Source organism: Rhea americana, unplaced genomic scaffold, assembly GCF_003343005.1.
Source record: "Rhea americana isolate MKP2758 unplaced genomic scaffold, rheAme1 scaffold_288, whole genome shotgun sequence".
Classification (NCBI taxonomy): domain Eukaryota; kingdom Metazoa; phylum Chordata; class Aves; order Rheiformes; family Rheidae; genus Rhea; species Rhea americana.
Window position 1 is genome coordinate 218104 of NW_028186410.1, and position 13405 is coordinate 231508.

Below are 13405 nucleotides of genomic sequence, written 5' to 3' on the forward strand. Positions count from 1 at the left end.
TGGCACATTATCTGCAAATATGAACTGTGCTACGGAGAACAAATGATTTAAACTACACTACATTAAACTACGTTTACACTAGTAAGTACAGTCAAGGCAATGAAAAGTTTGACACATGCTAACATGTTGCAGAAGGCAGTTTTTAATGGATTGATCAGTCTATCCATGAATTTCCTTGTAAATTCTCAGCCAATTCCTTTAGTGTTGACAAAGCAGTAGCATTTCTACCATTGTGACTGATTTTGGACAGCAAGGGGGACGAGGCTTTACTTTGGTCAATCTTAACTATGAGATCAGCACTCAAGCCTCTAACCTATGAGTCAGTTCAKCCAAGAGCCGCTACTGGTGACTGAGAGTCAAAGGTTTTTTTAAAAAGCCAGTATGGAGGGACTCAACTGGCTGAAAAAAMCCAGTTCTTCTGTCTCTAACTTCATCAAATGAGCAGTTCTTCCAACTCTGCTTTCAGTGAATGTATRTATGTTTTCATCACTTTCCAAATCTGAATCATAGTTTATCTGTGTGTTTTCAATAGTTACTTCCCTTGAAAAGGCTTTTGAAAACATTTTCCCTCTTCTCTTGCTGTTTATCCACAGAACAGTTCTATGCGTCCAGTGTCTTCCACCAAAACCAAATTCATTAAGTATAATTGCTCACAAAAGTAATAAACACAAATTGAGCAAGGATATTTTGATGAACCACTGCATGGTTGCCTTGCAGACTGAAAGCTTTTGTTCCTCTTTTGATATATAATACTTATCTATCTGTAACTAGAGGATTTGAGGTAGGAATGTACTGTCCTCCCAGGTTGTAAACTTGCATTGCCCCTGTAAAAGCAGTAAGCAACTGATTTATACCAATTAAGCATATGGCCTGTTGTGTACAACACAGTACAGAAGGGAACCAGCAAGACTACATCCTCTGCTGTTGGCAATGTTTTCTTTTCCAGCACTTCCTGGATTTTCTCTCTCCTAGCCAAACCCTTAATGTTACASTAAATTTAAATGTAAATGTCGTTTTGTTTCTACAGTTAATAGTTGTAGGTCAAATCAATTTTCATTAGGCTTGTAAGATGCTACATGAAGAGGTTCTGCGTACCCTAAGGTAATAGTTTGGGTTGTTTATATCTACTGTACGCTTCCCCCAACATGATTTTGAATTTGTAGCCTGTTGTAATTAAATAAAAAACTACTTCCTGTGTGTTGGTGGCACAGAGGTGATTTAAGTACTCAAGAAGTTCAACAATTAAAGTCATTAAACAATGAGTAGTGAGCAAAACTGAAGATTTTAATAGCCTTAGTTTTATCTTTCCTTTTCTGGTCTTCATTAGAGAATGAAAGACTTCAAAGAGGAGTGAGAAAAAAAAAGTTTTAACCACTTTCTTGTCTTAGGATGGAAAAAGAGAAAGGCAAATAACWAGATACAGAATTTTCTTGCAGAAAAAAAGACACAGAGACCTATAAAGACACGCACTTATATATACAAAAATGAGGCAAGCAAAGTGAGGTGAGATGTGTACAACTTGGTATCTGTCATTTCTTAGTAATCTTACCACGGAGAAATGAGCAAAAGAGTTGGCTTTATTGTATTTTTGACCCAAACTAGTAGTAGTACTGTAGCAGATGTCAGTGAGAAGATACATTTTGAAGTAGTATGTTAAATTAGACTGAAAAAAGAAAGCAAGTAGTCTTTAAGGCAGACTTTATGAATGAGATTTAATTTTAGTTAAATACAGCACATATCCTTTAGTTCTGCATACGTCATCACGGTGAAATCAGTGGAATGAGGTGAGTGAGAGCAGAACTGGACCCAATTAATTAGGCAGGAGCTGAGCACACACACCTGGGGGTGGAATTCAATCCTCCAGGATGAGTGGGAGGAAGATGAAATGATTGGTGTGGCTCTGCCTAAAAAACCCTTTGAATTCCTGTTATTCCTAATCTTTCATAAAACTATAAGGCAAAGTAATTCTGATGATTAAAATTCCTTTAACATCAGTAATTTACGTGGGAGTAAAGTGACCGTGAGTATAAACAGCACCCCTTGTGAACTTACTGTCCAACAAACTGTACATCTTAACTCTTTTTCTGTACACAGATGTTGCTCTTGAGGATGGCTTTCCTGGCAATGATGCTTGGAATTTGCCGCTTGTTTTACTGTTGTTACTTATCTGTATTTGTTTTATGGCATCAGCAGTTGTATTAAAATTTTGGTGGGCCAAACATAATAACTGAGAGGTACTAAGCATTTGCTAAACCTCATTTGCTAAAAGAAAATCTGCCACTTTCATTTCAAGCAGCCTGTGTCGTCAGTGAAGATTTTTCAGAGTCYGTGATGCCTGTCAGCTTCAGTAAGACACGTGACCTTCATAGAGAGGTTGAAGATGAAGTGATTCCTTCATATATTGAACAGTTTGAGAGAGATGTTCAGGATGACATAATTCTGCTTGGCAGCTTTTCACTGGAACAGGTCAGAGTTAAGAACTATAAGACAATTTTATCGCTTGCTTTATAACATGATGCTGCCTTGTTAACCTTGTACACCCCAATTCTATTTCACTGCCCAGTGATACATCTATTGAAAGGAGAAAAGATAACCCATTTCAGTGGCTTGCTTTATGCCACTGGAATTTTGTGAAGCTAACAGAACCTTTATCTCTGTCTCCATTCAAAGTGTGTAAAAAAAATTGCCTTCACTGCTTCTTTCCTAAGTAGTGGGGTGTCTCTGATTGCTCCACAGTAAGCATTGCAATTGAGTTTCAATCAAGAGCCTAAGCTTGGGACATCTCTCTGCCAAATTTAACAGAGGTATATTCATCTATCAATGAGGAAGTTAAGTCTGGAGCACAGGAAGGATTACGTAATAATATTTATTGTACAGAGGATATAATTATTCCCAAATTATAAATCTGATGCATTCTTCAAACTTCCTAAGCTTCTTATGATTTCCTTTTTGTCATTTCATGGTCTAAAAAGACAAGATTGATATTATGTTGACAGAGGTACAACTTTCCAGGGCTGAAATGATAGTTGTGGGCACCTAACTACCATTTATCCCTTGGAAGTTTGAAAAATCTCATACCAAGACTGGAGGACAGAAGGAAAGATTAATTGATGAATCTATCATTTCTAATTAGCAACACGAGAACAGCACGCTGGATCCRATGTGCTTAAAATAGGTTGATTACCCAGTGACTGATGGTGATCTAAAGTTTTCTTTTATTTTCAAAGTAAGTTTTTAGATCTTTTTCATTGCTGGACTAATTTTCAAAATTGCCTTGCTCACCTTGGTGGGGGAAAAAAATCCCTTTTTTGTTGATTCCCTTTAAATCTCCATGTAGCGGTATTTCTTTCTTACTGGTTTTCTATAGCTGTATGCACAYTGGCAATTGTCTGGGGAATATTGCTCGGAGAACACGAAGTGGAAGGGAAATACAAAGGAAAAAGGCTCAGATAGTGCCGAAGAAGTCAGGAACTGAGGGAGTAGGATTAYAGATGAGGAGTCTGGGAGCAGCTAAACAGAGGGGACTGCTCGTTTCCAGAGGACTTCATAATGCACTGAGAATTTATACACTCACTAAGCTTGAATAGGGCTATTTGGATTCCCCACAGAACTTCATGAGACTCTGCAGCACCTGAAGGAGCACAAGTGATGTGCAATCCTTTGTTTACCCTATTTCTAAGTAAAGTCCCTAGGAGGTTGACTATCCCATTTACACTCTTTTTTTGTAATGTTCAGCAAAGCTTATTTCCTAGACTTAAGCAAGCCACACAGCCACCCTGAACCAACATTCTGCTTTTTAACTGACAAGGACATATGTGAATCCCCATGAAATATAGTATTTTGATGGCATTTTCCTWATTTTCATTGAAAAGAAAAAATCCTTATTTAACATGTGGTTGACTGACCTGGTCTATCATCAACTTTAAAACATTGTGTCAGTACTTAATATTGCATAGAAAGCATCCTGAATGCCAGAGTTTTACATCTCATGCATCTTTCTAACTCCAGCTCTCTGTGTCCCATTTAAGAACTATGCCACGCTGATGTGACACCAGCTGTCACCTCCACATTCTGAAATGTGAGATGTAACAGGAGGATCACTATAAAATCTATTTTGGCAGCCAAGTCAGTGAGATATGTGTCCATCATTTCCTTGGAAGCACACATAAATGGTGTATTCAGCCACTTTCAATAGAAAATGGAAGATGTCTTTGGAAATATGGGCTGCAGACATGGACCCCTTATGCTGGTATTCAAATATATCTAAAATTAGCATGAGCACCCCCTTTCTTGGTCTTTCATGGACCTTCTATCTTAATTCTTTGCCCTCTGCACCCTGCAGCACTGCAGCGTTGAGGCCTTTCCAGAATATTTAGATGTCCAGTTTTAGACCACTGTCATGTTCTTCACTGCCATCTTTGGGATGCTTCCAGTGTCTGTTGTTTRAATGTATGTTTGTTGATTTGAAAAAGTCTTTAGTTCTCTGTTTGGTATTTACTACTTATTCAGAAAAAAAATCTTCCCTTCCTTCAGCAGGTCTAGTGAGTAACAGATGTATTTTAGCCAGYATAATTTATGATTAGTTAATTTAATCTGCCATAATGACATAAAGCGAGTCTGAAACAAGCTTCTATCAATTTTGCCTTTAGAGGTAACATAATATTTTCAAACGTCTACCAAACTGAGTAATTAACCCTCAGGCTGAGTGAAGGAGTCTACTAGACATCTCTTTCACATTCCTTTGCATTGACAAAATGAAAACAAATATGGCAGCCCAAGAGTTAAAAATAGCAAGTGAGAGTTTACAGTCCATGAGACTGGTTTTATAAGTGAGTWTCAGAAACACACTTGAGTAGCTGCTGCTTCTTTTTAGGCTGCCAAAAACTCTCTCCAGTGAAGCATCTGAATTACACTGGAGTTTTGCTAGCAGCATTGGCACAAAGAGCACAGCTATGTATTAACTATCTGTCTCTTTGTCCATTGCTTTTCTTCACTGCTTTGTAGCTTCACAGTGGATGGGTGGCTTTTGTTTAAATAGCATCCCAATGCATAAGGTCACATGATTAAAGGTTTTTGAAACAGCAGATGCACTTCCATAATAAACAAATGATTTATGCAAGGTTTTAGCTCTGGAACTTTTAAGTTATGTAGTTACTTCATGATCTCTTTGTAAATGTAAAAACTGATAGTTGAGATCAGCGAGAAATACATATGGAGATCTGATCTGATAGGTTCTTGTAAAGAAAGCATTAGCAGATGTCAATGTTCTGTTAGCAAACACATTAAAGAATGTTAAATTTGGAATGCTGTACTGTTTCCTGTGGCCTAGCATGCAGCCTTAGTGATTTCAAAAGCCCTAATGACATTTACTTTTAATAAAGAAAAATAAACTGTATTGAGAGACAATCATAGCTATGGGACTGTGTTGTGGTAAAAGCTGTGTAGATACAAAGTTGAATGTGCAAAATGCCACAGGAAAACATCTGTAATCAGAGAATGAATGGCTTATAGGCAGAACTTGATCTTATAGTGCAAAGAAATGTGTAGAGGAGAGACCTGACACAATATTGGCTTAACATACTTGATTAAAGGCAAGATGCTTTCAAAACATGAGAGACTATACTGAGGATGAAACAAACTCTGGTGACTGAGATGCKTTTGCACTTGATGGTCTTTTGGTAGGATAATCTTGCCAATTATTAATTTAAATGSCATGGAACAATACCATTTCTAGGATTTTCAGCTGTTTCTAAACTGAGACAATAAAAGTCATCACAATAAAAGTGATAACTCAGGTTTATGGTGGTTCTCTTAGAAGAAATTAATAGTCTGGCAATTATACGGATCAGTACTGCTGGAGACGTGGAACAAATTTCTCCTGCTTGGCCATCCTCTTCCTGCACCTTTGTCAGTATTCTTAAATAAACCTRATTTGCTCATAACTTGTCTCTCTTCCTTGGCAGGATTCAGTCACTACATTTAGTCCTCTGTGTTGGGCTTGCAGGATTTGGTCATTGCAACTGTATAATCACATGACTGATACATGATCTCAGTGTGAATTACTCAAGATTCTCTGAAAGTAAAGTRCAGGTTTTGCTCTTCAGTACCAGCTAGAGTAGAGTTAGCGTAGCAAGAAGTGAGCTATTTGCTGCAGGTGGAAAGTAATAAAATGTTACCTTTCCTGAAAAGATTTACCTGATTTTTCATTACTTTGGTTAAAAAAAGATTAATGCCTCTTGGCATGAGACCCAGTATTCTTCCAGGGTCAATATCGTCATTGTTCTGATTCTTTGGCATGTCACAGAGAGATCAATTTCTGTGATGTTGCAGTGATCAGTTTTCGTTTGATTAATGGTAGATAACATGTGGGTAAAATTTTGCCCTATATAAGACAACGACAGATTTCCCTCCCCTGATTAAAGCCAACCAGGATTTAATCAGTAGGGTCAGGCCTCAGTCATACAGAACACAATCACATATATGTTCTATCCCACTGGATAATACTGTCACTTACATCCTGATGGTATCTACAGACCTCACCTGTCAAAGCTGTAGCCTGCTAAGCATTGTGCAGCTGGTTTGATCATTCTTTGTGAATGTATGTGAATATGTGTGCATCTAAAAGCAATGCGGAACTGAAGATGGCTTTTCCTCAACCAAAACATGGCTATTCTTTGCCAAGATTTTAAATGACTGTGATAGTGATTTTTTTGTTTTTCTAAGAGTTGCAGGTCAAGAATATAAAAGCTGGTTCTCTTACACTGTGTCTTAAAGGTGGATGACTTTGTTTTAGCTACGCTATTTATATGCTGCCTGTTACTCTGATATTAAAACATCTCCATAATCTGTAAATATGATGATCCTCATTTCATCCATGTGAGTGCTAGTAGGTCTTATGGTTACCTCTGTTTAACTGAGAAAGGGTAAGGTCACAGAGAGGCCAAAGCCTACACCTACTGGAAGTGTTCAAGCACCCTATTTCCTGTTGAAATATATCATTAGACCAGGGTCACCAGGTTCATTATTTTAGACTTGCCAGGTGTACTGCTCTAGGGCTGGGGACAAAGAACTTCACTGAAAATCCATGGTTGGGGGAGGAATCACAGGCAGACTTTCTAAAGCTTGTAATACTGGGCTTCTGGTCTTGGACTTCTCACGTCCTACCTAGTGAGAGTCCATAAACCTCAGCTGTGGTTCTGCACCCAACTGGCAGACGCACAGCCAGACCAAGATCCCAGTATGCGTAACTATGGGATTTCTAAGCTTTTTTGACTGGATATGTGACATTTCTAGATATCTATCTTATAATCAAGCTTGCTTATACTTCCTTAGCAGGCAGCCTGGGAACCCTTAGAACTTCTAAGATTCTTCACCATTACTTCTGGAGACTCATATATGCATGTAATTTTTAAAGGCAGGAGAGATGGAAGTTGGAGGAGGGAAAGGAATGTGAACATAAGCAAAACTATGTGAAACATGTTTTATATGTTTGTAAAGTGCCTGTCACTGTGGTGTCAGGATACCTATAACACTGATATAACTCCTCGTTTTAATTGTAGTTCTCTTTTGATTGCTTTGTTCAGGGGCATAGGGATTTAAGGCAAGTAAATATTTAGATGGAAGTAATGAAAATCATGTGAAAAATATTATTCTGTTTTTCACCAAAGAAGGACTTTGTTTAGTTTTTACTGTGTTCATTCATTCTTTAAGATCAGAAGGCCAATTAAACAACTAATGAAATTCTTGATATTCTATTGAACTGGAAAAATGAATCCTACAGCTACTATAAACGATGATACTGCATTTGCTGCTTCTTAGGTAATCTGACTGGTCAGCTCTCTGGCTCATTATCCTAATACAAACTCAAGTAAGGAAGCCTATTTCTACGGTTCAATAAACAGAAGCAATTGGAAAGAGTCATCAAAGAGAATCGGTGATTGCCAAGTCCTGTTGAAGTTTAAGTAACTTCATAAAATACTGACCATCTGTTAAAAGAAGCAGAACTGGTATGAGGATAGTAAAGGAAAGAAAGAGCATAATGTTATCTAGAGGCATGRACTTGCAAATATACACATGAAAACAAATGCTTTGTTGCTCATATATGGTTCAGAATTCCTTCCCCCCCCCCTTCCCTCCACCCCAGGGATGTTTTGTTTATTTTTAATACATTTGAAGCCAAATTGTAGTTTTAGGTGTAGATAAGTATACTGCTTGTTAGCTTTTATGACAGGAGACTCCTTAGCAGAGTGAATGGATTAGACAGATTTTGCCGAATTACAACGTTTCAAGAAATTCATTTGTTTGTAACTTTTTTACTTTATACATAATCACAGAATCTCAGAATGGTTGAGGTGGGAAGGGACCTCTGGAAATCATCTAGTCCAACCCCCCCCTCCCCCCCCCCGCTCAGCAGGGTCACCTAGAGCATGTTAGACAGGGTTGCATCCAGGCAGGTTTTGAATATCTCCAGAGGAGACTCCACAACCTCTCTGGGCAACCTGTTCCAGTGCTCTGTCACTCTCACAGTGAAGAAATTCCCCCTCACGTTCAGGTGGAACTTCCTGGGTTTCAGTTTGTGCCTTGCCTCTTGTCCTGTCACATGGCACCACTGAAAAGAGTCTGCCCCTCTCCCCCTGACACCCCACCTTAAGGTATTTATAGACACTGATAAGATCCCCTCTCAGTCTTCTCCAGGCTTTTGTAGTCTCACAGTATTGCAGAATTTGTTATCAAGAGGAATCTGTGCTGGATGGTACTGCATAGTATCATAGAATAATTCTGGTTTGGAAGGACCTCTGGAGGCCCTCTAGTCTAACCACCTGCTCAAAGCAGGGCTGACTTTGAAGTATGTCAGGGTTTTCATAAGTAATTTAATTTTAAGGGCTTTTGTCTTGTTCACATGCATTGGTTAGTGTGAAACATAATCAGGTCCTCTATAAGTTGAGAGGTGTAGAAACTTTGGGAAAGACAGTTGAGTTGCATTACATGCATGCTTATGTGCTAACTGATACAAAGGTGGAAATCATCACTGTTGCTTAACCTGCTGGCAATCTGTTAATACACTAGGTTTCTCCCACTACTGTGTGCTCGACCCTTAGACAAGACAGATATCAGGACTAGGTGGTTACAATGAAAGCACATACCATAGTGCAAACGCTCAGTGATGTGTCATCATAGTATGATGTTATGATCTGGTTGCTCATATCAGCATTTGGGGAATAAGTCAGACAAGGAGGGCTTACATTTCACCTGGAAACATGAAACAATTTCTGTGTTCAGCTTGAAGTAGAAGAGAAATGGATCAGGATGTGGGCTGTTCCGTATAGAGAAAAAGTCCTTAGGTGTAGCAACTTGTCATTTTCACTGTTGTATTTAAGAGAACTGTATAGTAAACTGTACTTAAATCATTATTTCCCTCTCTAATTTTCATATACTAATTGTAACTGAGTGCTTCTTTTAATTATGAAGTGTTCAAGTGCACGTCTGCATACTTGAAACAGAAGATGATGTGAAAGCCAATACAAATGGAAGTTATTGGATAAAGCCAAAGCCTAGGAAGATATTAGATTACAATTCTGGAGACAAATTTGTGAGGCAATGTTGTACTGTCAGTTGGAAAAAAAGAATGGGAGCTCAGAAAGATGGGATGGACTGTAACCTCAGATCTAAACACTAGTTTTTATGGGGCTGTAACAAGCAAATTAATTACTATGACTCAGTTTTCCCTATCTGCAAAACAGACCCAAAATTAGATACCTGCTTCAGGGAAGAGTAAGAGGATTAAAGGAGTAAAGTTTCATGAGGGGCTTTGAAAAGGCTATAGAAATAATAAAAACATTCTGTGTTGAGAATAACAAACATTTCAAAATTGAGGAAGAATGGGGGAAAACCACAAAAAAAATTTGTCTCAGTATTTCCTATCAGTATTTCCTTTCAATTTCTCTTCATGCAATGGTTTGCTGTCAGTATCCAGAAAGCAGAGAAGATTGCAAAGCCCTGCATTTTTTTCTGTAGCTTATAAACATTTTTTTAGTATGAACTAATCATTATAGATCCAAAGATCCACCTAGCTCCATCAGTTTCCGCTGGCATTTCTGGTGATATATCAGTTTGTAGTGGTGAAAATATGTCCCTTAATTAACTGTAGTCAGGCTCTTACATTATATATTATTATTTGGGCTAAAATTACCTGGAGCTTTTTGGTAGCTGGTGATTTCTGGACTCAGCTGAAGACATCTGAACTTGTAGAGCTTTGACTGGCTAGCACATTTATGCTTAAAGTCTCTTCATCAATGGCAAATGCCATTTCAGCATTGTATATTTTCAGTGCTCTGCTATGGTTGTCAGGCACTCTGATAAATGGCCTTGCATACACTTACAACCTGCTCTAGATTTTGATGAGAACATCAAAGCTTTATGACCTTGAAGTTACATCTTCTCAACTGTGAAATAAGAAACATTTGAAGGAGTACCTAGTGGTCCTGAAGAAACTGCAGGTATTCTCTCTGCTTGCTGCCTGACAGAACTGAGCAGGTAGAGTCCTCTGCTGTGAGGCCGGAGAGGCAAAATCTACTCTGCAGAAGCTAAGTAACTGCACAGTAGAGATCTCTCCAGTTTTTCTCAGTGTGTCTTAAGAAAGATGACTCAGACTCTTTMATTTGTTCATACTATTGTCTTGGACCAAACCCTGAAAGAAAAGATCTTCAAATCTGGAGGAGAGTTCAGGACCTTGTTTTGCATTGCGCTTTACAGCTAGATCCAATTTCTGTCATTGTTCAAAACAGCGTCTTGACTTTCATGYATAAGTTTTACTAAATAATCCACCTCTATAGCAGGGTACTGTCTTCCATGTTTAATTAGTAGCTCATTCTTCACTACAAAAAGGTCATTAGAGATAATGCAATGCTTCACAAATCTATGAAATGATCATCCTGTAATGTTGCCGCTTGATGTATCTGTATTACTCAGTGTAATAAGACTGTAGCATGACTAAAGTAGATCTTACTTTTTCTGCAGTATCAATTTTAAAAGAGTATTTAAAAAGTTCTTTTTTCTTTTTTTTTCCTCCCAGCTCTTGCAAGCAACTAAATTGTCCAAGCTTGTAATTTTAAGCTCAAGTACAGTCAATTGATCCAATTTTTTCCTTGAAAGCAAAGTCGTGGTGGGGTTGTTGCTTTTTTTTTTTTTTTTTTTCCCTTCAGAAACGTATCTGAGAGTTTGTAGCACATTTTTGGCAAAGCGCACTGACGTTAATATTACCACTTGTCCAGGATTTTGACACAGATTTATCCTCTGGTTGGTTGCTACTGCCAAGAGAAGGTCACCCAAATTTCAACATGCGAAGAGAAGCAGGAGCAGTTCAGTTTTCAGAGCAGGCATTATTCCGATATCAGACCATTTACTTTCAGTGAGGGCCAGATTCATCCCTCTTACCTCTCAAAGCCTAATATCCTTATGCTCTCTCTAGTTAACATGGAGAGAATATGCTTTCGAACATCTCGCTTTACTTGAGATGTGGGGCAACAATGCTTTTAATAGATACATCTCTGAGAGATATGGATAAATTCAAGGGATAAACGGGATAAAAACAGGTTCTTGTGCACTGCTAGAGAAAGAAAACAGCAGCAATAAAATGGCAGCAGGACACTTCATCTTCAGTGTTTTCTGACACCATTTCCTAACTTTTTCCTAATTGACCTTTTTCAAATTAAACCCAGGACCATCTTTTGTAATATTGCCACAARGGTTTTATTTACAACAAAAACATTTTAAATTATTTTTTTAATGTTCTTTGTTGCTTGTTGGAGTAGGAATGACTGCAGGGTCAGGTTTCTATGGTTGCTCTTTAGCTTTACTTCTTTTGTGAAATTTTCTCAGGTTGTCTTCTGGTATCTTACAAACCAACAAGAAAGAAACACTTGTTTACATTACCAGTAGTAAGGTCATAAACTCATAATATAAACTGCTCTGACTTTACTGTGACAGTACCATAAGAGAAGGAAAAAGACATATTGGGGAAATTAATATATRCATTAAAAAAGGAAGRTGGGGCAGTGGTTACTCTCTCYTTTTTTTTTTTCCTCCTCACTACTTTTTTTTGCTTCATCTCAAATGGTTCATTATTTTTGCATATTTTGCACCATTTGGTGCACTAGGCCTTGAAGGGTAGTGGGAGTGATTCTTTGTGGAGCAGTCTAGGGTGTGAAGAAAGGGAGCTGGGTGGCTCTGTCATGTGCTTGTGTAGGTGATTTCTCAAGGAGTGGAATGAGCAGGAGGCAGTTGGATCCTCTGCATAGGGGATCCTCACTCAGCGGTGGGAAAATTCTGGGGACCCTGCAGAAGGCTCCTGGCCGGAGGTGTCTCCACACTGCCAGGGCTGCAGCCTGATCAGATGAGGAGGGTGCACGGGAAGGTGGGACCGGACAGTGCTCCTTGCAAGACCATATAGCACATGATGCATTTTGCATGAGATTTTGCGATGACTGGGGCTCAGCTGACTGTTTCAGATCACAACAGGGTKGGTAAACACCTTAGCAGAAGGTTGTAGTACCAGTAGTAGGACTACTCAGAAATTGGAGGGTAGATATTTTCCCTTAGGACATTGTTAAATAACAGAAAACAAATTCCATTCTACTTAAAAGCTTTGATGAATTTTGTGGACTTTCTCCTAAACAGAAAAGATATGTCTGGACAAGGTTTTGTTTAATTTTTTTTTTCAAACTGAAAACTATTACAGGAATCAAAATCTACCATTTATGAGGTAATTTTGCACTGAAAATGCTCAGTCAGCAGTGATTAATAGTACTGAGTCAGGTTCTTGTTTTTGCCTGCAGTAGAAACAATACTTACCATTGTGTGGCTGCAGGCTGAGCCCAGGCTGAAAGATCTTTTCAAATACTGGTCTTGATCACGTTCTCTGAGATCAGTGGACAGGCCATTTGTATAMTTAGACCTCCAGATAGCCATTTTGCAGATGAAGAAACTGAGAAAGAAGCACAAAGAAGCTGGCTCACAGCTAAAGCAAGCGCCTGGTATCAGAAGGAGAAGTGGGACAAAGCAGTGCTGTGAGYGAGCTATCTTCAAACAGCTCTCTGCTCACTGAAGGACATCCCACGCGAGCTCTGAGGGATACCCACTGGTTCCCAGATTTCAGTCACTTTTTCTGAGGTGGCCCTCAATGCCTGTATTGAATTGAAGCTAAACCACGTTTCATGCCGTCTAGTCGGGAACGCCCATTGTCGACAGCGGGTCGTTTCTGCAGTCTAGACAATGTTGGTGTCATCATGAGAAACGAGCACTTACTTATGTGGGCAATGGTATAGGCCATTGAGAAAAAGTACTTGGAGATATTCCAGTGAGTCTCTACGGTTATTGCAGCAATGATTACACCACATTAAAAAAAAAA

General features: G+C 38.7%; 1 protein-coding gene across 1 annotated transcript in view; it reads left to right on the forward strand.

Moving 5' to 3' along the window:
- LOC146593614 (uncharacterized) overlaps positions 1–13405 on the forward strand; it is a 166095-nt gene that overhangs the window by 24079 nt on the left and 128611 nt on the right. Inside the window, exon 6 of the mRNA XM_085308958.1 lies at positions 2297–2466. Coding sequence (XP_085165084.1) covers positions 2297–2466 — 170 coding nt within the window. The remainder of the gene's footprint in view (positions 1–2296; positions 2467–13405) is intronic.